The sequence below is a fragment of the Sander lucioperca genome, chromosome 21, assembly GCF_008315115.2.
Source record: "Sander lucioperca isolate FBNREF2018 chromosome 21, SLUC_FBN_1.2, whole genome shotgun sequence".
Classification (NCBI taxonomy): domain Eukaryota; kingdom Metazoa; phylum Chordata; class Actinopteri; order Perciformes; family Percidae; genus Sander; species Sander lucioperca.
Window position 1 is genome coordinate 27,961,527 of NC_050193.1, and position 24,260 is coordinate 27,985,786.

General features: G+C 41.6%; 1 protein-coding gene across 3 annotated transcripts in view; it reads left to right on the forward strand.

The window, feature by feature from the left end:
- Positions 1-24,260, forward strand: part of usp43b (ubiquitin specific peptidase 43b) — a 116,027-nt gene that overhangs the window by 41,163 nt on the left and 50,604 nt on the right. For all 3 annotated transcript variants that reach the window (XM_035996684.1, XM_031320961.2, XM_035996685.1), the window contains 4 exons: positions 2,173-2,276; positions 8,747-8,839; positions 17,475-17,610; positions 19,081-19,225. In XM_035996684.1, coding sequence (XP_035852577.1) covers positions 2,173-2,276; positions 8,747-8,839; positions 17,475-17,610; positions 19,081-19,225 — 478 coding nt within the window. The remainder of the gene's footprint in view (positions 1-2,172; positions 2,277-8,746; positions 8,840-17,474; positions 17,611-19,080; positions 19,226-24,260) is intronic.

Here is a 24,260-nt window from a genome sequence, read left to right on the forward strand (position 1 = left end):
TGTCTAGGCTTTTTTTGAAGAAGCGATAGAAGAAAAAGAAAAAATGAAATCCATGCAAAGAGTGAGAGAGGGGGTAGATGTTTGTCATTTTCTGTGCCTGTTGAAGCACAGTGACGCAGGAAGGTCAGGTTGCAGTCTTGCGCTTGGTCTTTGTAAAGCTTAAATGCTCTGAGAAGAATAGACTTGGATTTGAAATGGTGGCGAACTGTAAAGGACCCTCCTGTCTCTCTGTCTGTCTGTCTCTGCCTCACGCTGATTTCTCAGACTCACGCCATCCACTTCCCTCTCCCCTTTAGAAATTCTAAAACTCCTTTTAGCTCCGTTTGTGTGCGGAGGTCATGGTCGAGCTGCCAGCCTGGGAACAGTCGCTGCCAGTATGGGACCAGGAGCTCGAAATCAGAGGAATAGTAAACAGAGTAAGAGCGTGTGTCAACAGAGAAGGATCGGAGAGTGCATTTCCTTTTGGCACTGCCAGCCCGGTGTAAAAGCACTGCTGAAATGATATGATTGCTTAATGTATTCTCAAGTACCTGACTTTTACACCAGGCTATTGTGGGGTTGATAGCGTGGGAGCAGAGTAATGCTAACGAGTCGCTTGTACGCCACATGATGGCCTTTTAAGTGGAACCACTTGGTGACTGAAAGAATGTTTTTCAGGACATTTTCCCCGGCCGGTGTGAAATGGAGTGGATACTGTACAGAGATGTCCAAACTGATACAGTGTGACTGCTTATTATAACTGTTAGCACTTTTAGATTTTAGTCTTCTGCCCAACCATTTCACAAATGAATAAAAATAGTTTTGGGAAATTTGCTTATTCGCTTTACTGCCGAGAGTTAGATAAGAAGATTGATACCACTCGTATCTAAGAGTGGTATCAATGTTCTCCTCTAACTCTTGGTGAGAAAGTAAATAAGAGTATTAGGGCTGCAACTAATGATTATTCCCGTTGTCGATTAATCTGTCTTATTTCTCGATGATGACGTCTGTTTAGTCTCCAAGGAAGGGGTAAAAACGGGGGCAACTGGACTTGGCTAAATGTGCTGCGAAGATGTTTTGTCTCTCATCCAAGAGACTTCTTCACTTCTGACTGAACGGTAGGGAAGCCCAGCTGTTTAGCCTCTCTGGGGTCGTTGTCAAGATCATCCATACCGCGTTGTCCGTCAGTGCTCCTGGCTGTTGTAACGACAGTCCTTATGTCTGAGCGACCACCGTTGGCATTCTCACATGAGGCCAAAAGTGGGCGTTTTAACGCCACTTAACGTTAAGTTACTACTTAATTACTAACGAACAAAGCATTTTAGATCATCTTGACAAAGACCCCACAGAGGTTAAATAGCTGGGTTTTCCTAATGTTCTGTGAGAACTGAAGAAGTCCCTCGCAAACGTATTCGGAGGTTCAGTTTCTCCACATACCTACGTACGTAGCCACGGCACAGAATTAACACAGAAGCATAAATCACGCTTTCAACGGGTTTCATGCTTCTTGCGTTCTGCACGGTCGGGGCGGTGCGGATGGCACACATGGTCGCCGCAAACTGATTTTGATCAGAGCAGCGGCAAGAGCGGCTCCAAGAACGGACTTCTTCTCTTCCGTAGACAATCATTGCAACGCGGTTTCTGCGACTGCTTCCACGTTGTTACAAAAGATTTTTTGTTCATTTACATACTTCTTGTATCTCTTCACAACATCTGTGCATCATTATTTTCTTAGTGTAACAAATTATTTTCATATGTAAAACTACATTACATAAGATGTTAAATCAAGAACATGTTTTCATTGTACTGTGAAAGTGATGCAGAAGGTTGCTCAGTTAGTTTTGTGTCATTAACGCACAGCTGTTTGTGTGCCGCCCCACTCATTTGCGTTGTGACCTTAGTCTGTTGGTTCTTTTTTTTTTCTACTTTTCTTTCATCTTCCTCCAAGGCCAGCTTCCTCTCGGTTTGTAGGTAAGTAGATAAAAGAGTAAAGACAGGGGCGTCTCAGGGGGGTTATTTTAGGTCAGTGCTTTCCACCACTTTTTGAATATGACTTTGTTGCCAAGGAAAAGAATGTGCTAAATGTGCATTCTACGGGAGCCTTTGTAAGACTTTCAAATGTATTGATGGATCTGTGAAGAATCTGAGAGCGTGACACCGTTGGGTTTGTGGCTTGCCTCCTTTGTGCTGCAGGGTCCCGGTGGAGCTGAGGAGCTGCTGTCTCCTGACCCGTCCCAGTCCCAGCAGCCCAGTGTCCAGCACAGCTTTGTCCAGGAACTTTTCCAGGCACAGTACAAGTATGTCTCCTCTCCTAACATGCCACACACAAACACCTGCCAGAAATGGAATTCAAAAATACATCCACAACAACTCAAAAGGTCTTTTATGTCTTTGTGACCAGTTTGACTGTGCAGTGATTCCAAGGGGGGTTTTCTACCACCGTGTGAAGATGTTATGGTGTAATAATTAACTGTTTGCCAAACCCCTCCCCACGAACAGTGGTTGTCTAATCATTATTTTGCAACAGGAAGCACGGGCACGTTTGACAAACTTTGGATTTGTCCACATGTTGAAGCTGCCTGCATAGGGGCTGTAGTAGTCTTGCTTTGTCAGACCTTCCTCCACAGCGCTGCGGAGGAGGGTCTGTCTAGTCCACACAGGATTCCTGGATGGGAGAAAAACGTGCTCTGGTTTATTGGCATTTCTTTAAGCCAATCACAATCGTCATGGGCAGTCAAGGAACTTGTTTTGGTGGAACATGTGTACGTTCAAAAGTTGTTTTAGTCGTGCAACAGAAAACTTGGACAGATATGGCGTTTTTCCATTACATGGTACCTGCTCGACTCGCTTCGACTCTACTCTCCTTTTTTGGTTTTCCATTACGAAAAAAAGTCCCTGGTACCTTAGTATCGCCTTCGTCGAGGTTCCAAGCGAGCTGAGGCGATACCAAAAGGTGACGTGAAAACCTGCAGACTACTGATTGGTCGGAGAGAATCGTCACTAATCACTGCGTCATCATTGCTATAGCGTCAGACGGGCGTGTCCGGAACAAACCCGCCATTTTTAAATAGTTTAGCCAGCGGTGTTTTTTTTGCTGCCTCCAGCTTCTTTAGAAACTAAACGTGTCTTCTGGCAAACAGCCACATGATGAGAATCAAAAACAACACACCTTCCACGTTCTGTGTGTGCGTCGCGTTAGGTCACGGCAGTTTCCTGCGGCGGCGCTATGACGACCAGCCACGCTCGCATCACGCATGAGGCGGGACTAAATCTGCAATGGAAAAAGGAGGACGGGGCACCGACTCGAGTACTAGCACTGGGTAAGTGCCATTAGTCTAGCTAGCTGTCTGGATTTACCCTGCAGAGATCTGAGGAGCAGTTAACCATAGTCCTCACAAATCCACCGGAGGTTAGAACGCCAGCACAAAGAAAGAGGAAGGTAACGGACATCCGGTCGAAAAGAGGGACATCCGACGGCACCAGAGCAATCCCGGAAGTGGAACGTCGTGGATATAGACTAGGGCTGTAGTAAAAGAGTAGGAGTTTGGAGGGTGGTGTCGCTTTTTTTTACATTCATCAAAGCCCAAAAATACTGAATTAAAGCTACAGTGCGTAGTTTCTGTCACCCCCCCACGGTTGGAAGCCGATCCTGGATGCTACTTTATCAGAATGTAGGCTAACATTAGTGGCTCTGTTCTGCTCCAACATTATTGGATTTGGGGAAGTTTGCACTCCAGTGACCCCAGCTAAAGTTATTATCCTTATCAATATATATGAGATTCATTCACTTCATTCATAATGTTATTAGTCTGACGACGATTTAGCCTCTGGGGGCACCGCACGATATTTTGTGGGTTCCTGTGTATCCAGCAGTCATCTGAGCCAAGACTTTTTCTGTTCCGTGCGCCGGGTCCAATTAGCAACTTGAAACGCAAGAATGAAATTGTAGTTGAGAGAAGACTTCTCTATAAAACTTTTTAAAAAGCTAATAAAAACGGAATCCTTGCAGACGATAGCCAATAAGGTTCCATTCATATGCAGATATCTGTTTATAGAGATTACTCCAAACTGAACGGCTAATACAGTATGTCGTTTGTCGGTACCATCCTCCATCTGACAATTCCTCTGTAAATTGGCGTCTCTGTGCGACTGCCAGTAACGCATCTGTCAGAGCGCCTCTCTTTAATTGCTACCCTCACTGTCAAATGTTTCAGCTGTGCCACCTTGGGTGTGTCTAGACAGGATGCGGTAGTCTTCGCAGCCTGGCAGACGAAATCTGTGTATTTGTTCCTCTCAAACACAGTGCAGGGAGACGGAGAGGGAGTGAGGTGGTACAGAGGGAATACATACATGACTGGGTAGGCTAAGCTCAAACTTTACAGAGGGACATAAACAGCAAGTGTGAAGTCTATTTTAATAATGCAAAGAAACATCCAACACAAGGCTGAGAGGATTTAAATGGAGATGAATGCTTTTCAAATGTATTATCACTGCTGGAATTGGACTTTAAACAAATACTTTCTGACTCCCGTCCCTCTCGTTCCCGTTTGAGTCCCGAGGCCCCTCCACTGCCTGTGTTACACTTCACAACTGCAGTGTCAGATGTGATACAACATCTAGAGTTGACAGACCGGAGAATTATCCTTGTAATAGCATGGTTTGTCACTGTGCAATCATCACGGCCATTATACACGTTCAAGCAAGTTAAATCACTGTCCAAGCAAGCCAAGCCCCGAGTTATATGATTTTAATTTATTTGATCTGTCGTCAGAAGCTGTCATTTTTTTAGTACAGTATAAAGCACAGCTCTCGCCCCTGTGCTATTAAATCTATTGCTCTTTACTCTCTCCGATCAAGTACGTAAATCTCAAATTAGATAGAAAGACTGTGATTTTTTTTTTGTTGCTACATGCGGGTGAGTCACAGGCTGCAGTCGGTGGAGACTGCAATGAAAATGTCTGTCTGTCAAGCGTTGTTCATTACAGTGGAGCCGAGTGACGGGCAGCCGAGCGTTTCAGATTACAAACGTGGTGCAGTTTCACTGCAGATCGTCTTACTGCGAAACCACTTTCTCCGAGAGACCCTCTCATCTCTCACTGCGTGACCTTTTATTTTGATCATATCTCCTGATTGATTTGTTTTGATTTGAAGGATTGAGTAACTGATACTTTGAAGTTTACAGGCCCAGTTTATGATGTGCGTATTGTTAAGGTTTATGCCTTTTCCATTTCAGAGCACTAGTATGTTGAATAAACTAGCGCTCATCCCCCAACAGAAGATAGCTGCCAGGCTTAAGCCTGATTTATGTTACTGCATTCAATCTACGGCGTAGGTACGTACATAGGTATGTACGTACATAGGCACGTATGTAGGTATGTACTAGGTACCTACGTAGGTAGGTAGGTACATAGGTTAGGTATGTACATAGGCATGTACGTAGGTATGTACTAGGTACGTACGTAGGCACGTACTACTGTAGGTGTGTACTAGGTATGTACGTAGGTATATGCGTAGGCAAGTACATAGGTATGGATGTGGGTATGTACTAGGCACGTACGTTGGTATGTACGTTGGTCCGCGTGGATACGGACCCTACGCTAGGGATGATTAATTTGAACCTATTGAGGCTATTTTTTTTACTTCCTTTCTTAGGAAAGAAAATCAATTAAGATACTGTACCTGTGTTACTCTAGAAAATGCAAAGCTCCATTAGTGTGTGTGTGGTAGTGCAAAACATCAAGCTCAGTCTCTTCAGCATGGTTGCATCCCAGACAGGGGCATACTTACCTCTCAACCTTTGCACGCTTTCTCCATTAGAGCATCACCAGAATATCATCTCGTCCTTTTGCTCTTTTTCTCTTTTTAAGTGTTTGAGAGCAGTGCAGGGCCCATCTATGTTTTAGTGCAGGCTGAATGTGATTTGTATGCGTGGAGTGCAGTTGCCCTCACTGTTTCCTGGCGAGAACAAGACATCCGTAGGGCAGCCATTCGGCTCTGCCAAGTGGGAGAGATCCACTAAGAGCCAGAGTCAGCTGGGCTTCCTTGAATAGAGCTTTATTCACACACACCCTCCCCCCGCGCTCCCCCACTGGGTCTGTCAGGTGCCTTCCTATAAGGAAAACACATTTCAACAGTTCATCTGTGGCTTCATTTCCTACGCTAGGATGTGTGTGGAGGTCGGAAAGGTTCAACACACATACGCTAGGGGAGTTATAAGAATTCGGAAGAGGATTGGGAGTATTATTTTAGGCATGGTTTATGACACCAAAAAGAGAATTTGTCATTTGAAATGAATTAATTTTTCTTGATTTAACCTAAACATACGGATGTTCATCAAGGTGTAGAAAACATGTTTTTTCTTTTATGTGAGTTTCACGTCTCCCAGAGTACTCACACTCTCTGTACTTTATTGCTGCCTGGTTATACTTCATACACGTCTATTATCAATTTATGTGCAGCTGCAGCACAGTGCTTTCCATACTGTCACAGTAGCAGAGGGGGATCAAACCTGAAGGTTTTTGACCACACATAGTTGCAGATTTATTTTCGTCATGACGATGATAAAACAAATGAAAAGGGCATTCAGAATAATAACCGTAGCCCTGTAATTCAAAAATAAAAACATGCCCCTGCATTGGTTTATCGAGATTAGACTACATACATTTACAAATAAATGAAAAGTAAATAAGTAAGTAAATTTTATTTATACAGCGCTTTTCACAGACAAGGTCACAAAGTGCTTTACAATGTGCATAGACAATAAAACATGGTAAAAATAGTCAATAGAATAAAATACAAATACAACAGATACAATTAAAAGACATAGGCTACCCATAAGCTAGCCTGAACAAGTGAGTCTTCACTTGTCCCTTAAAAAGCATTTGTGAACATTTACAACTTTCAAACTGGCATTTGTGAATCCAGTTTTTATTTGGGAAACAAAAAGGCATTTGTGGATCTCAACGATTGTGGATCTCGATTTGCATTTTACAGAGTTTTGGGACAACTGTTTTTTGTTGTTGTTACTTCTAGCTATGTATCGGTTCTAACTCTTTAGACTTAAACTACTTTTCATAAACTCTTCATGATACTGACACACAGCTAGTGTTTAAAGTGCTCATATTATGCTTTTTGACTTTTCCCCTTTCCTTTATTGTGTTATATATCTTTGTTTGTGCACGTTATAGGTTTACAAAATGGAAAAGTCCAAAGTCCCCCCCAAAGGGACTTACCATCTCCAACAGAAAACACTGTTCACAAACTGCTCCAAACAGCTCTATTGTAGTCCAGCCTTTACTTCAGAGACAAACGTGGTCACTTTGGAACACACGTTATAATGCTCACCTAGCTGCTAGCATGGCACGCCCTCATACTCTGCTTCTGACTGGCTAGTAGTCCTTACCTAGGTACTGTCAGGGCACGCCCTCATACTCTGCTTCTGACTGGCTAGTAGTCCTTACCTAGCTACTGCACATGTGCGACTCCCAACAAAGATGTTACAGCAGTGAGAGGTCTCACTCTGTAGCTAAAGCAGAGAGCTCAACACACAGGGTGAAAAGAGGAGCTGCAGCAATGTGCAGTACAACAAAAATATGGTGTTTTTTGATAATTAAACCATGTAAACCTATTCTGATATAACCTCTAAATACAATTATGAACCTGAAAATGAGCATAATATGAGCACTTTAAATGCTAGAGCTGACTAATATGTGGACATATACTGATTTTTTTCATGAAATCATAATTCTGTTTAAAATTAGTTTATTCATTCCACAATCCCCCTGGCAACTGCAGAAACACCCATTGGGGTATAAGCATATATCTGTGGGTATAAGAGAACCCCTGTTTGGTTATGACTGGTTTAGATCAAGATGGAGAGCTTTATGTAAATGTAACTTTGTAACTGTGTACAAAGTAGTTACAGTCTACACACACTGATGATTCTAATTCATGTAATCAAAGAGGTTGGTAGAAGGCACCTTTTTCGCCTTAGAATTGCTTAATTAGTGTGTGTTTACGGAAAGTCTTATCCAGGAAATCCCCCGCACATTGACTCTAAATGCCGGACAAAAGATTTGATTTAGTTGCAGGACAGTTTACAAAATCACTTCCAGCAATCAGTCCATTAACTTCAGTGGGCTCTCTGACTCATTGTTGAGCTAATTAGCTAACTGGAATATGTTCCTCCCATAAAACTGAGCGGGATTCATTGAAAAGAAGTCTAATTAGGAACAAAGGGGAAGAATGGAAAACTATTGTAATAGAAAATCACAGCCGTATGCATCTGGACATCTCCGTTTTCAGTGATCTGTGTCCTGTGCATTCAGATGCAGAGGAAGAAAGGTCATCACTATACGGAAAGCTCTCTACTTTTCTCTGCTCGGGATGCCGTAATGGCATCACATTAGTATCGTTGGTGAGAGTGATGCAACAAGATAGAAACCGCTTCTGCTGTTTCCCCTTTATAGCCCTGATCACCCCGAGGGGGGTTTCTTCTACCACTTACCACCCACACCCCCCCACCTCCAACCACTCGTCTCTCTCATTCTCAACATTTGCATCACTCATCTTTTCCGTTCTCACAATCAGATGAAGAGGCTCCGTATGGAACACCGTGTTCATTTTGACCGTGATGTTAATTTGTGTAACAAGATTAAGCCATCTCTCTTTCCTGCCAGACGTAATCAGGAGGACTTCCGGGATTAGTTTGAAAAGTTGTTGAGGTTTTTCGAGACTAATCGTAACTGTGTGCTTTCTTCTCCTCCAGATCTTCCCTGACGTGCCCACACTGCATGAAACAGAGCAACACCTTTGACCCGTTCCTGTGCATCTCGCTCCCCATTCCTCTTCGCCAGACCAGGTGAGCACTGCTGGTTTTAATGCACACTAAGTAGAGCTGTAATAATTCCAATTATTGCTGTATAATTAATTGTCTCAAAAATAATTGCGATTAACAATATAATTGTCTATTTTAGTCAAATTTAAAGATGTATTTCTGTGTTACGTGTTTTAAACATCTGTTTACATATTCTGTATCTGTAGTCTCGTTTGCCAGACCTTCCTCCACAGCGCTGCTGGGAGTTAGATGAGAGGATCGATACAACTCAATCTGTCTGTTAAAGGTCCCATGGCATGAAAATGTCACTTTATGAGGTTTTTTAACATTAATATGAGTTGCCCCAGCCTGCCTATGGTCCCCCAGTGGCTAGAAATGGTGATAGGTGTAAACCGAGCCCTGGGTAGCCTTTGAGAAAATGAAAGCTCAGATGGGCCCATCTGGAATCTCCTGGAATCATGGCTTTCAAACGAGCAAAGTGGCAGTTGGTCAAGGCCACACCCCCACTCTCCACCTTGCCCCTCTCCTCCTCAATAGCTACAGACACAGAAATGGCACATCCTAAGGAAAGCTCATTGTGGGACTGGCTCTAGTGGCTGTAATTCTGCACCAAGGCTGAATTTCGGGAAAGAGACTTCAGATACAGTATAAGGGGACCACTAAGGTCTATATAAAAGAGACTTCAGATACAGTATTAGGGGACCACTGAGGCCTATATAAAAGAGACTTCAGATACAGTATTAGGGGACCACTAAGGTCTATATAAAAGAGACTTCAGATACAGTATTAGGGGACCACTGAGGCCTATATAAAAGAGACTTCAGATACAGTATAAGGGGACCACTAAGGTCTATATAAAAGAGACTTCAGATACAGTATTAGGGGACCACTGAGGCCTATATAAAAGAGACTTCAGATACAGTATTAGGGGACCACTAAGGTCTATATAAAAGAGACTTCAGATACAGTATTAGGGGACCACTAAGGTCTATATAAAAGAGACTTCAGATACAGTATTAGGGGACCACTAAGGCCTATATAAAGAGACTTCAGATACAGTATTAGGGGACCACTAAGGCCTATATAAAGAGACTTCAGATACAGTATTAGGGGACCACTAAGGTCTATATAAAGAGACTTCAGATACAGTATTAGGGGACCACTAAGGTCTATATAAAGAGACTTCAGATACAGTATTAGGGGACCACTAAGGTCTATATAAAGAGACTTCAGATACAGTATTAGGGACCACTAAGGTCTATATAAAGAGACTTCAGATACAGTATTAGGGGACCACTAAGGCCTATATAAAAGCATCCAAAGAGCACCATGTCATGGGACCTTTAACACAGGTCTCAGAACAGGCTCAGTGCAGCCAAACACTCAGAACAATCCTCACTGAGACACACACACACACACACTGAGACAACACACACCGTCACTCAGAACACACTGAGAGTAAGAACACTAGCGTCAAACACCAATACAGAAATTACAAACTTTTCATCTTTACAGTTTGAACAATTTGAGTAACTTCACACTACTCAATAGTTTCTTTAAAGAACAGATATAGATTTTACAATATACCAATTTGTATGTAAGGTGACCAAGAAGAAATGAAAATCAGCAGTTTGCTTCAATATAGTATTTTGTCTCTAGTAATTTATGGAATTACGGTACAGGGTATACTTGTTTCAATCTTATTTGGTGTTTGTGTACAAAAAAAGGCTTTCTGAGCTTCCTCTGTATAAATACCGTATATGTTCACTAACTAGTCTAAAACAAGACATCTGCTCAGGCTTTCAGCTAAAATTGCAATCAGCAGTGTTTGATAGGCTCCAGACTGAAATATATTCTGTTTTGAATGTGTGGTTAACAGTTTTGACAGCAGTGTGTTAGCATTTGCACAAAGTGTTGTAAATCCACAGTATTGTGCACATTGCGGTTAAAGTCATGGGATAAGTGTGTAGAGTTTTGAAAACTGTGTTCAAGCAATGGAAAACATACTAGAGTTTGGTCCACATGAACTGCTGCTGTGCAGACTGTGGTTAGAGTTTTGCAAATGTGGCTCCAGTTGTGCCCACTGTCGTTTAGCAATCGAAAAACAACTGTAATGCTATAAGCTACCTGGCTGCTGGCTGTAGAATCATATTCAATGTACAGACCTGAGAGCAGTATCAATCAGTGTCATCTAACTCTCTGCAAAGAAGAAAAATGTGTAACTATTTCTTTAAGCTTGAGGCATTTAAAAAAAAAAAGGGGTTACAATTAGAAACACCCAGCTGTGTTCATGCACCACATAAATTCATTCATTCATTTAACCTTTATTTAAACTCGATAGATCATTCAGGGGCGGCCTTCATTTACAATGACATAGAGTAATTACAAAAACAACAAATCAATAGCACAGAATAGGCTACACCGTCATAAGAAAGATACAAGACAATAAAACTTTAAAACTTTCTAAATTGATGAATAAAATTTGATAAATAAGTTAGGGTAATATGGATACAAAAGAAAGTACAGCTGCGTGGAACACAGGAGGAACACAAGTAATTGTGAAGCTGGCGGACTGGTATGAAAAAGGAAAAACTGGTGGAAAACCCTCTCAGCGTTGAGGAACAATGTCTTATTCAACTTTACATCACGACACCCCGTTCCTCAACCTGTTCAGAAAATCCTGACATTTTCACGGAGGGAGACCCCACTTTCTTTTCTTCTTTTTTTCAGCGAGCACCAAGTACCGTGAGAGCACTTTGTTCATGTGGTAGTCTTTCGCAAACACACACAAAACTAAATCCACATGTGAGCTTTTGGCTTTTGTTTTAAAGTCTAAACACTGGCTTCCACTTAAATACTCACAACATGCTTACAGTACTTTTGTAGTTTGTGGTCTTTATTCTCTCCCTCCTGCCTCTTTTCCTGTCCCGTACAGCAGGAGGGCTGTACGTAGTTGAAATGGAGCTCCCAGAACTATAGAGCTCAACAGTGTGGTTCCCGAAGTAAAAATCCCGTTGATTTTCTCCGTAAGGATTTTTATTATTAGCCATAATATCTAAACCATCCGAGGTAGACTGACCATGAGCTAGGAGATTGTGTAACGAAAGTTTCTGTTCCTGTAAAAGCTAGAGGTCCGTATGAAATCAAACTTGTATTAAAGTGCTCATATTATGCTTTTGGCTTTTTCCCTTTCCTTAATTGTGTTATATATCTTTTTTGTGCACGTTATAGGTTTACAAAGTGAAAAATCCCAAAGTCCACCCCAAAGGGACTAAGGCCAGTTACACACTACCTGCGTGGCGTGAGTGTGGCGTTTCTGTTGCGTTTCTGTTGCGTGTCAGTTGCGTGGCGGCTGCATAGATTTTTCTGTCTTTACACACCAGAAACGTGTCTGACGCGGCGCTGTTGCTGCTAGCCTTGTCTGTACACATGTATGATAAAATGAAATACCATGTTAAACATAAATATAGACTGATCTGATTACAGCAAAGACAACGTCGGCAGTATTGACGGCAAAATAGGCTCCAGAATATTTCGTTCTGTATTGACAGGTGCAATATTAGAAAATCGATTTTTGTTTTTAAATTACATTTATATCTGCATTTATATCAAAACCTAGATACTTTCAAACATCAACATGTCATTTATTAATATGTATTAGTGTCAAAATGACATATAAACATCTTTTCCTGTTCTATTTTGCCTAGAAACGCTTCCAACACACTCGCATGTCGCGTGAAAAAAAGGCGTCGGTCCTATAGCTTGCACGCGTTTTCGGCGCGGCTCGAGCCACGCTTGAGACGTGCGTGTCACGCAGGCAGTGTGTAAGCTCTAACCTGTTAACATGGGAGCCGAAATATAAACGGACACGCCACGCAGCTGACACGCTCACGCCACGCAGCCAGTGTGTAAACGGCCTTACTAGGGGTGTGCAAAAAAATCAATTCACATTCGTATCGCGATTCAAGCTCTACCGATTCAAAATCGATTCATAGAATTCCAAAAATCAATTCATATTTTTTAAATAAAAAAATTGTATGTCTACTGCAATCACATTGGAAAAGTAACTACATTTACATACTGTGAATCCTTTTTTTTTTTAATCGAGAATCGTTTTTGAATCGAATCTTGAGCATAACATTTTTTTCCAAAACTCGCAGACACTTCTGGTCTCAGAAATAATGGAGCAACACCACAACAACAATGTTGCAACTTCACCCCCGAATTGCACAGAGTCCGACAAACTATTGTTGTGAAAGCGCTCTACAGCCAGCAGCCAGTTAGCTTAGCTTAGCACAAAGACTGGAAACGGGAGCTGGCTCTGTCTGAGGGTAATAAAATCTGCCTACCAGTACCTCTAAAACTCCCTAATTGTGAGCTACATTTGTCCAGAAAGATACTGCTCCCAGCCAAGAAATACACTAGTACACTTCAGATTTTGCACAGAATAAAGCTGTGGCAGGTACTATACTTTTGGCCTTGTTTGGGCAAAGATTTCTACTCAACCTCATATTCACAAACCCCAGCTATATGTTGAACAAATAGATATGAGAGTCATATTGATCTCCTTCTTGGCAATAAAGCCAAATTCCATCTTTAACCTCAAATCTAACCATAAGCATTTGGGAGAGCGTTTTTAGGTAAACATGTACCTTTTAAATCAGCACAGCCCCTGTATGTGAAGCTCAACTCTTTTATGTGGTTGACACACAGAGGGGCGTTAAATACTATTTTAAGCTTTGGCTGGGTTTCTTCTCGCTAGTTATTTCCTACCTTTTTAGTTTTTAGTCTTTGTAATAGTTCATACAAGTTAAGCCAGCATCCCTTCTAATTTGGGAAACCGTTTTAAAGAGCTTCGTTCCGACAGCGTGCCAAAGTCGACAGTATTTAGTTACCGTCCTTTTCTTTTCACTGTGTGGCAGGCAGGGTGAGAGGAAACACTTCTGAGGGATAAACAGAGGAGAAAACAGATGGATTGTCTTTGAAAAATATTTTTTTTTAAATGTGATTCTCTGTGTGAAGAGTTCAGCTCACTCCCAGCCAGATTGCGTCAGTGAGCCGTAAACACATAACTGTTTGTTAGCAAACCAACATTTTCTGCACCCAGATATATATCCAAACACTGGGCCCTGTCCCTCGGCAATCGTCTGCTCTTTGCTATGTTGGACGATTTTATTTACACTTAATGTAAAGCGTGCTGTGTGAACGTGACACAGACCTTCTGTGTGCATCTCAGTGACTGAAGCCATTTTATCAAATGAATTAACGAAGAAACACGTCACGGCTGTAAATAACTATAGGCATTGTTACTATTTATAGGAACTTTAATTAAGTTTAAATCTGTATAGCACTTTAAAAGCCAACAAGTGTGGCCGGGTTGGCTCACTGGGTAGAACAGGCGCACATATACTGAGAGGTTTATGCCTCGACGCAGAGGTCCAGGGCTCAAGTCCGACCTGTGACAATTTCCTGCATGTCTTCCCCCCCCTCTCTCCTCTTTCTCACCTAGCTGTCCTGTCAAATAAAGGCGGAAAAGCCCAAAAACTAATCTTTAAAAGCTAACAAGTTTGCATCAAAGTGCTTAACAAAGACAAAACATATCTATACAAGCATGAAACACACATATATGCATTGATATAGTGGAAATGCAACACGATTCAAGTAGAAACAAGTTGTATAGTTGTATAGACACGTATATACACACATACACACATATATACCCATACATATATATACACCCATACATATACATACATACATACATACACATTAGAACTGATTAGAAATCAGTTTAACTGAATGTTGTATCATAAGATGGGAGCAAGAAAATGCTAATCATCGTCTCTAATTAAAGCTAAAATGAAAGCTGTAAATAGACAAAAATATCCACTCCCCCTTACAGAAAGGTTGAGCAGTAACAGTGTTTTGTTTTGTCAACACTGGTATGAAAAATGTAATTAGCATATATTGGGGATACCTCTTTAAGCCGAGGCTTGATCAGTGCAGCCAATTACTGTGCTCTTTTCTTCTTCTTTTTTACTGTGCTCTTTTGAAGTTTCCTGTTCCCCACCCAAATCACTGAAACAGGAGTAAACACATCGCTTCAGTAGATGCTGTTTTTCTCCAGATTTAACAATAGTTGTGTGCCTGACAAGAACCAGTAGAATTATGTTACACTTCAGTCACAGGACAATCTTCAAACACCTGCTGCAGGTTTATAAATCACTTTATGGCTTAAGGGCCAAAATACATTTCTGATATGCTTGAAGAATATGAACCCAGTCGGTCCCTTAAATCAGAGGTTGCCAACCCCAGGGCTGTGGATCGGTACCGGGGCTCTGAACATTCACTACTGGACCAATCGTATAACTTTATAGGCTATTTCTGCAATAATTACTGTGAAGCTGCAGTGGGTAGAATGCAAAAAAAACAGCAGGATTTGAAGTAGAGTCGCTCTCCACTCTGACGCATGGCACTGCATGGGCAGAACAGCCAATAGGAACGCTCTCTCTTAACTATCTTAATTTAACACTCTTAACTATTAGTCAAAATAATCATTTCTGCATTTTTTAAACTCAAAAATGAGGTATAATGTCATATAAATAGGGTTTGTTGACAATGAATAAAAAAAAAGTTTTGAAATAGCATCAAAAGCATAAAATAAAACGACAAAAAGCGTCTGGGTAGCTCACCTGGTAGAGCGCACGCCCAAATGCAGAGGCTCAGTCCTTGCCGCAGCAGCCGTGGGTTTGGTTCCGACCTGTCATTCCCCCTCTCTCTCCCCTTTCACATCTAAGCTGTCCTATCAAATAAAGGCCTATAATGCCAAAAATAATCTTAAAAGAAAAAAGGTCAAGCTTCAAATTTTGACCCGGAAGGACAACAAGTTAATGGTCGACGGGAAGACAACACAAGGTGTTGGCGCACATTTGTTCCTTTGTTTGGTCGGTAGTTAACGCGTGGCGTCGGTGTAAATGCGTTTTGTTTTTTTTAACAAACAATTGCCAATCAATAACTTGTTGTCCAAGAGTTCAAACTTGGATATGACAATCTGTTTATTTTAAATAAAACTAAAAACTAATCAAACTAAATAATGGTTCTTCTTTTAGTCTTACCACGTTGTCATACACTTAACCACGTTTTCACCATACACCTAACCACGGTCAAAACACTGTGACGTGTGACCTTGCTGAACCAATTAGGCCAAAATTTAAATAAACTTTTTCCACCCCCAGCGTCACACGCTGGTTGCCAATGAAATGGCTCCAACTCAAGGGCTAATTAGGGAAAAATGAAAGAAACCTCAGGAAGAGCAGCTGAGGAGGGCTTCCTCTCCCTGGACGAACAGACATGCAATTATTAGAGGTTGTGTGTACAGAATAGACTAACATCATCAAATTACATAATTAGGATGACAAAAATGATGGATTGTAAACGTATATGAAGAATGGATCCGGGAGGAAGCGGCTTGCAGGTGTCTCAAACAGATAGGACCTGAGCCACACAACCTCCCCTTCAGAGATCAAGCCTGAACCCTCTGACACAAGACTGGGCGACAACTTTAACTTCCAGAGAAAACAAACAACAAAATAACTGTCAATCGAAAAATTGGTCCACAGGACAGTGGTGGCCTAAAGGTTAAAGAAGCGAGCTTGTGACCAGGAGGTCGTCGGTTAGATCCCCAGACCGGCAGGATAAAATCTGGGTGGGGAAAGTGAAAGAGCAGCTCTTGTCCCTCCCTCATTACCACCTTGAGCAAGGCCCTTAGCTGCTCAGTGGCCAGCAGATCAGACTGTGGTTGTACTGGGCAGCTTCCAGGTATGAATGTGGAACTGTGTGAATGTGATCAGGTCGTCGTTGCAAATGAGAAATTGTTCTCAATCGACTTACCTGGATAAATAAAGGTTAAAAAAAAAAAAAAAGGTTGGGAGCCCCCGTCTTAGATCGTAAGTAAAACTATTTGCTCGACTGTAGCAGCTAAAACAGAACCAGTCTGGAGGTTGAACTGCTGACATGGGACAGACAATTCATAGACCTTGGTTGTGTATTTGTTCATACGGGGTGTTCTGTTTTATCTAAAGGGGTATTTAGGTAGTCAACAGACATAAAGTACCTGACGCATACAATTGGGTGATCATTTTAATTACAATCATTTTTGGATGTTTAAATTGCTGGGGTCAGCCCAATTATAAGGGGTGTTAGTAAATTTGAGGATAACCGGAGGGTTAAAAAGGTCTTAAAGTCTTAAATTTGACTTGGTAAAACCTGCAGAAACCCTGCCTTCTATGCCATTAGCTGCCGTCTCCAGCCCATAGACTTCCACAGACAGCTGCTGGGGTTCCTCTGTATCTCCTCAATGTTGTTCAGAGAAGCCATTATGTCCCAAGCACCCTGCTCATGTCAGCCCTGCCTGTGGAGAGGTCAGAGCCAAGCACTCGCGGTTTTTAAAAATGCAACGAGATTCCATTATTTGGCACACATAAAACTAAGTCCTAATGATCTATTATTAATGTTAAAATGTATTGATTTATTCATGAAAGTCTTCTTTTGTCCCTTCTTGGCCGTAGAGGAGTAGCTGCGGTAGGAATGGCGCAGCAATCAAGATAGTTTGTCGTTCTTTTTCCCACCATCCCTGATTGTTTGCCTTCCTCCATGGCAGGTTGTTGTGTGTGATTCTGGTGTTCAGCACCAAAGGACAGAGGTACCTGCGGGTCGGGCTGGCTGTGCCTCTGTTTGGCTCCGTGGCCGGTCTGAGAAGGATGGTGGCTGACGAGGGGAAAATATCCCCAGACCAGGTAATGTAAAGCAGGAGGAAATAACCACTGGGCACCCAGATTCCACCTTAGATCTTCCTATTTTAAACTAGGGATGTAACGATGCAAAGATCGGTATAAATGTGTAAAGATTTGGGCGCCTGGGTGGCTCACCTAGTGGGGCGCACGCCCATGTGTAGAGGTTTACTCCTCGACGTGGCGGCCGTGGGTTCAACTCCGACCTGCGGCCCTTTAATACATGTCGTACCAGCGACCCTCCGGTTCCCAGCCCAACTCCCTACGGACTGAGCTAGTTAGCGAGCAAGCAAGCTAACATTAGCCAGCAGCTAAAAACACTCACAATATATTTCACGTCAGTGTCACTTTTTGGGTGTTTTCAGCACTGTGGGGGGGTTGTTATAACGTTACTCAACCCTGCTGAGAGACTTACTTCGCTGCTGGGCCTGGCTGCCGAGTATCTCCGGTGCTGAGCCGCAGCCCCGGAGATACCGGCCGAGGATACACCTACATCATTGGGATGGCTGCCGGGTGTTGCTTTCGGACTCTCCCCACCTTCATTTTTTGTCCACGGGACAGTCACGGGGAGAATTTCACAACAGCACTGCGGCCGGCCAGACTCGGACGCCTGGGGTGATATGGTCTGTTTCCCCAACAGAACTTTCTGTTACTGCCGTCAGCATTGTTATCACCCAGCGCTGGAGTTTGTGCTGGCTGGGTTCGGATTGCTGTAAATTAATGATACTGGCTGGCTGCTGGCTAACTGTGGATGTGAAGTGTCCCCGGGGCTGTTGTCCGCTTTCATCCCGACTAAAGTCCCTTAAAAGGCTGGGAGTGAGGCAGAAAAAACAGGGTGGGATAGTCTAGGGACAGTCTACCACTCCACGTCTGCTCTGCCCCATCCCTACCTCGAACCATTTATTTTCACTAAGTCCTTTGACCCCTTGGGTACCTTGAAAGGCGCTATATAAGTCCAAGTTATTATTATTATTATTATTATTATTATTATTATTATTATTATTAGTTAGCTTTGTAGCAACTAATTTGGCAATGGCTTGAATGTAACGGACATTCATTAATGTCAAAAAGTTACACACTAAAGCTTTAACTATAGTTTCAGCTTTTTTTAACTAAAAAATTAGGTATAATTTCACATAAATGAGGTTTATTGACCATTAATTCCTCAAATAAGTGTAAAACTAGTGGTAGTAAGTTGATGTCGGTGGTGTATATACTGGTGGTAGTGAAATAAAGTGTGAGTTAATTTTCTATTTTTACCCGGGAGGACAACAAGTTGCATGGTCGACGGGAAAACAACACAAGGGTTAAGCCAAATCTGAGATTAGAGGGAGTAGAAATGCAGATGGTGCTCCATCAAGTGGGTTTAAAGTTCACTCTTACAACATTATGAGATTAATGAGATTTTAGCACTGTAATAAGGGAAACTAACGGGTGTGTGTGTGTGTGTGTGTGTGTGTGTGTGTTGGTCTCCAGGTGATCCTGACGGAGGTTTACTCCACAGGGTTCCAGCGCTCCTTCTTTGATGAGGAGGATCTGACCAGCATAGCTGAGAATGACGTCATCTACGCCTTCCAGGCTCCGCCCCTTTACATCAGAGGAGGCTCAGCGCGGATATCAGGTATCTGCATGAATAAAGCCGAAACTGAAGGGTAACAAGCAATTTGTAGTTACAACATAACACGCATTGTCTTAAAATATTGTGGTACTACATTCATATTTTCCCCTCCTTTTTAAGGTTTTTCAGCTTCACACATGTATTTTCCTACGAGAGCTTGTTTACATGCTTTAATGTTCAAAAAAACATAATTTTTCTCATACTCTCTGTCTCTATATACCTGTATTCACCCTCTATCTGAAACGTGGTAGCACCTGTCTCTTTAAGTTTTGAAAAAGACCAGTCTGCTCTGATTGGTCGGCGTATTCCGAAACTTTCGTATCTACGCTGTCGGTCTCTCCACGTCACCATCCTCCATTTCCTCTACGAGGTCTACAGGAAGAACAGAGCAAACTGACAGAGACGCGATGGCTGGAGCTCAGTGAGTATTTTAAATAACTTTTTCATTTCTTCCACCTCGTCCTCTCATGACGTCCTGCAGCTGCGCTGCTGAACTTCAAACGTTGCTGATTAACTCTAAATGTGTGCAATTCATCCTGTCTACAGACATCTGATATCTGTTCTGCAGTGTGTCCTTATGGCGCTTTAGTTTCTCTGCTCTGTGTAAACCACTGCTATCACAAAGTGTATCGTTATCATCCGTTTGACTGTGAACCCACTGTATTCACGTTTTAAAGACGTTGTCAAGGAAAAGTGGCAGGAAGAGTAAAAGAAAGGGGGAGGAGGGCGGTGGTTTCCTGTTTATTATTCAGAGGACAATTAAAAGCAACGTTGAACCATAAAAGCCCGATACATTGAAGGTACCAGTGTTGCCAACTCCTTTCCAATGAAAGCAGCTAGCACTAGCTCCAAAAGTCTCTAAAAGTAGCTAAGTCATTACGCAATAACGTGCATAAAGCTTAGTGGTTGTGTCAGGTGCAGCAAGTCAGAGATCAAGAGCAAGGTAGATAGAAATAAATAAAAATCTTTAGCCAAATAATCGCCAACTCACTACAGTAACTTATATTATCATTATTACTTGGGTATACTTGAAAAAGTATACCCACTTCCTAATTTGGTAACACTGGCCGGTACAGACGTAATGACTCAGAGATACACCGCATGGCTGACAGGAAGCATGGCATCCTGTTGCTTTTTTGAGAAACACAAACTGTTAACCCTTTGATTGGTTTTGTCAGAGTCACAGCTGTAGTGGTATTCAGTATTAGATCCTTTACTGCAGCAAAAGTACTAATACACACTGTGGAAATACTCCACTACTAGTTACTTTTCACCACTAGCCAACAGTGTACAAACACTTGAAGCTGGCTCATCTTAAAAATGTAATCGCCTTAAAACTGAGTTAACTGAGCTCAATTACAGGAAAATCTGAAGTTTGGATCATCAACAGTTCAGTCCCAGTCAAGTCAACTCCTGTTTACATCTGAAGATTAAAAAAAAACTAGACATGTTATTTATAAAAACGTACATATTTACACTTGATATGCTCAGTGGCCCCTTTAAGGTACAACTGCGAAATCTGATGCAATCCAGTAAAACAGTTCAGTCCTGAGTTCCGCATTTTAGGAAGATGGTAATGTTGAGTTGAAAGACGTTGGTTTAACTTTGTTTGTTGTTGACTGAGGTTGTAGTTTGCAGGGGTTATGAACTGGACTACATTATAGTTAGTATGTGTTTCCGCCTATAAACAAAATGTTTTAAAGCTAGAATTAGGGCTTGGTATCGCCACTGTTTTCCTGATTCGATTCTGGTTCACAAGCTCCTGATTCAGTTTGATTTCTGATTTGATTCATTATTCATTAGATCAGGGATATTTCCGTTATATCAATTTTGCTTGGATATGAAAAAGATTCTCAGATAACTAATGCTGAAAATTGTAAAAGGAACAGATGCTTTCTGATAATGGTTTTAAAGAGACAAATTCAAAGTAAGAGCATCCCAGAATAAGATCTAACACTTTCTGTCTCCGTCTGTTTCAGGGTCTCTGACGTAACGGGATCGCCGCACTAATTCCAGATTGCATTCCAGCAGGGCTTTAAGTCGTAGTCACAAACTTGTAAATTGCTCCTATGTCCAAACATCTCTGTACAATGACTTCCCCTGTCTGTCTTTTACACATCAGTGCAACATTTCTTAATAAATAATTTAAAAAAGGATTCCAAATGTTTTTGTTCTGTTGTTATTAAAGCTTTGGATTCAGACTTGTTTTTCAACAGCTGAGCTACATGCAGGACGTATGAAAAATAAAGGTAACACTTTATAATAACCATCACTAATTAACTCTCCCGTTGTCCTCGGGTCAAATTTGACCCGTTTTGTGGCCGGGTTGGTTCAGTGGTAGAGCAGGCGCACATATACTGAGAGGTTTATTCCTCGACGCAGAGGTCCAGGGTTAGAATCCGACCTGAGATGATTTCCTGCATGTCTTCCCCCCCCTCTCTCTCCCCTTTCTCACCTAGCTGTCCTGTCAAACATTAGGACGTTTCTATATTAGAAATTTGGGTTTCGTGTAATGTGGATGGTTCCAGGCAACGCTTTTCACAATTGAAATACAGTAAATGATCAGTTCCCTACTTTCATTGAATTTGAGTGTTTTATTAAATTTCATAGCATTTGATAAACCATTGACGAAAGAATGTTGAAAAAAGTGACAAAAAACTTGAAAAATAGTGACAAAAACTTTTTAAAAAGTGATAAAAAACTTTGAAAAAAGTGACAAAAACATGGGGAAAAGCGACAAAAGTGTTGAAAAAGACACCCAAAAAGTTTTAATTAAAAATTTTGACCCAGAAAAACAAGAAGATGCATGGTTGACAGGACGACAACGCAAGGGTTAACGCGTGGTAAATTGATATTTAAGTAAACTAAATAACAGTTTTACTGTGAACAAACAATTGAATTGTAATTAACAATGTAATTATTTATTAGTAATGCTATAATTTGTGATTTTAACAGTTTATTGTTGCACATGTCATAGCATTTTATATTTTCTATCAAGTATTTGTTCATGATTTACCAAATCATTTGTAAACCGCCTATAAACATTATCTGGATGGCCATTATAAAGTTGCAACATTTAAAGATGCACTACAAAGTATTTATTAACAATTTAACAAGGTATAACTATCAGTTGCAACTTTATAAAAACTATCCAAATGTTTGTAGGCAGAGTGTGGTCTAGACCTACTCCGTCTGTGAAATGTCCTGAGGTAACTTCTGTTATCATTTGACACTATTAATTGAATTAGTAAGAGTAATAGTGAGAGTTTTTGTTCAAGTAGTGCTGACAGAGACCAAACTAGTGGAGGAAACTGGCGTCTGAAGGCCCTGACATTAGGCCTGCAGCGACGCGTCGATGACGTCGACGCATCGACGTCAAAATTACGTCGACGTCGTATTTTTGCGTCGACGCTTCGCCACACACACATGTGGGAGACCAAAACATTGCAGGAAACAGCAATTCCTCACAGAATTTCCAACAAAGCCCTGCAAAAAGCCCCATGAAAAGAAAAAGTCCTAAAAAAACAGCTCGCCCTTAATCATCGAGGGTATGGGAATACTTAAAATATAGTCCCAAGTACTAACGTTAGCTAAATTAATTTCATGTTTGTGTAGTGTGTTGTGTAGCCTGCGCACTTAGGTGGTGCTAGCTAACTATCTTGGCTCTCCGTGCAGTTTGTTCGTGCTAGGTTAGTAGCTAACGTTAACGTTAGCTAGCTACTCGCGCCTAGGCAGCTGTGTTTAGCTAACGTTAGTTATCATCTAATGTTGGCTTGAATGGTAGCTAGCTTACGGCTGCAGAACACAGCTATCTATAGTAGCTAACGTTAGCTAACATGAACGTTAGCTACTAACCTAGCACGAACAAACTGCACAGAGAGCTAAGATGCATTAGTTAGCCTAGCACCACCAAAGTGCACAGCTGCATTAGCATGTAAACCTACAGAATAGCAGTTAAGAGAGTCAGTTTGATTATGCATCAGGTTTTATGTTGGGACTGTTATGTTGTGTTAAACAATCCAAGGAATGTCTGTACTGTGCACTGCACAGTGTTTTTCTTTTTTGCACTACAACTTGATTTTTTTGAACAAGAGAGTTATGTTGGTACTGTAAAAGAGTAAACAGGCTGGCCTTTCATTTTGTATAACAGTAAAATAATTATTTTATTTTATGTAAAGCAGAAGATTTTTTGCTGTGCAAAATTGTTTAATAAAATATATTATTAAGAATTTTTTGGTATTTATTTGAGATACATTATGGTTTTTATTAATCGAGCAAGAGAAAAATAATCGTTATATTAATCGTCCAATTAGTCGTTAGATTAGTCGACTAATCGATAAAATAATCGCCCGATTAATCGTTTAATAAATAATCGTTTACCCCCAGCTCTACCTGACATGACGGCCGACCTTCGGCAGAAAGACTGCCTCCCCGAGGTCCAAAAAGTGCCTCAGAACACACCAAAGCGACACCGACTTGAGCGTAATACGTCTCCATAACAGCAGGCGGCGCTAATCTGTATTGTCGCCCAAAAAATGAAAACCAGCAGCTGATTGGACAAACGCGTCACATGGGTCTGGCTGCTCCCGGATTTTACATCCGAGCATAATAGCGGCTCTTTTCAGAATACGATCTCATATTTTTCAAAGATAGTTCACCGAAACGTGTTTCTGAAAACATTTTAAGAGAGAAATAGGCCGTGCAGTTGCTGAATCTGTCTTCATTTCAGATCGACAAAGGTCAGTTTAAAAGATTATCGTCAGATTTTGAGAGGCGATAGTCAGGCATTTCGTCATTTCCGGGTTAGCGCTCCACCAATCAGATTGGCCATTGAGTCTGACTGCCCGCCTTCCGATACATGTCAAATCGGCCCAAATGAAGGCAGACGCCTCCTCCAACGGACGACGGCACAGAACACACCGAACAGACTCGAGTCACTGACCTCGCCAGACTGTCCGACGGCCGATTATCGTTTTGGTGTGTCAGGGCCATGACATCAAGGATGTGAAAACAAATATTTAAATAGCATCTTGACCTG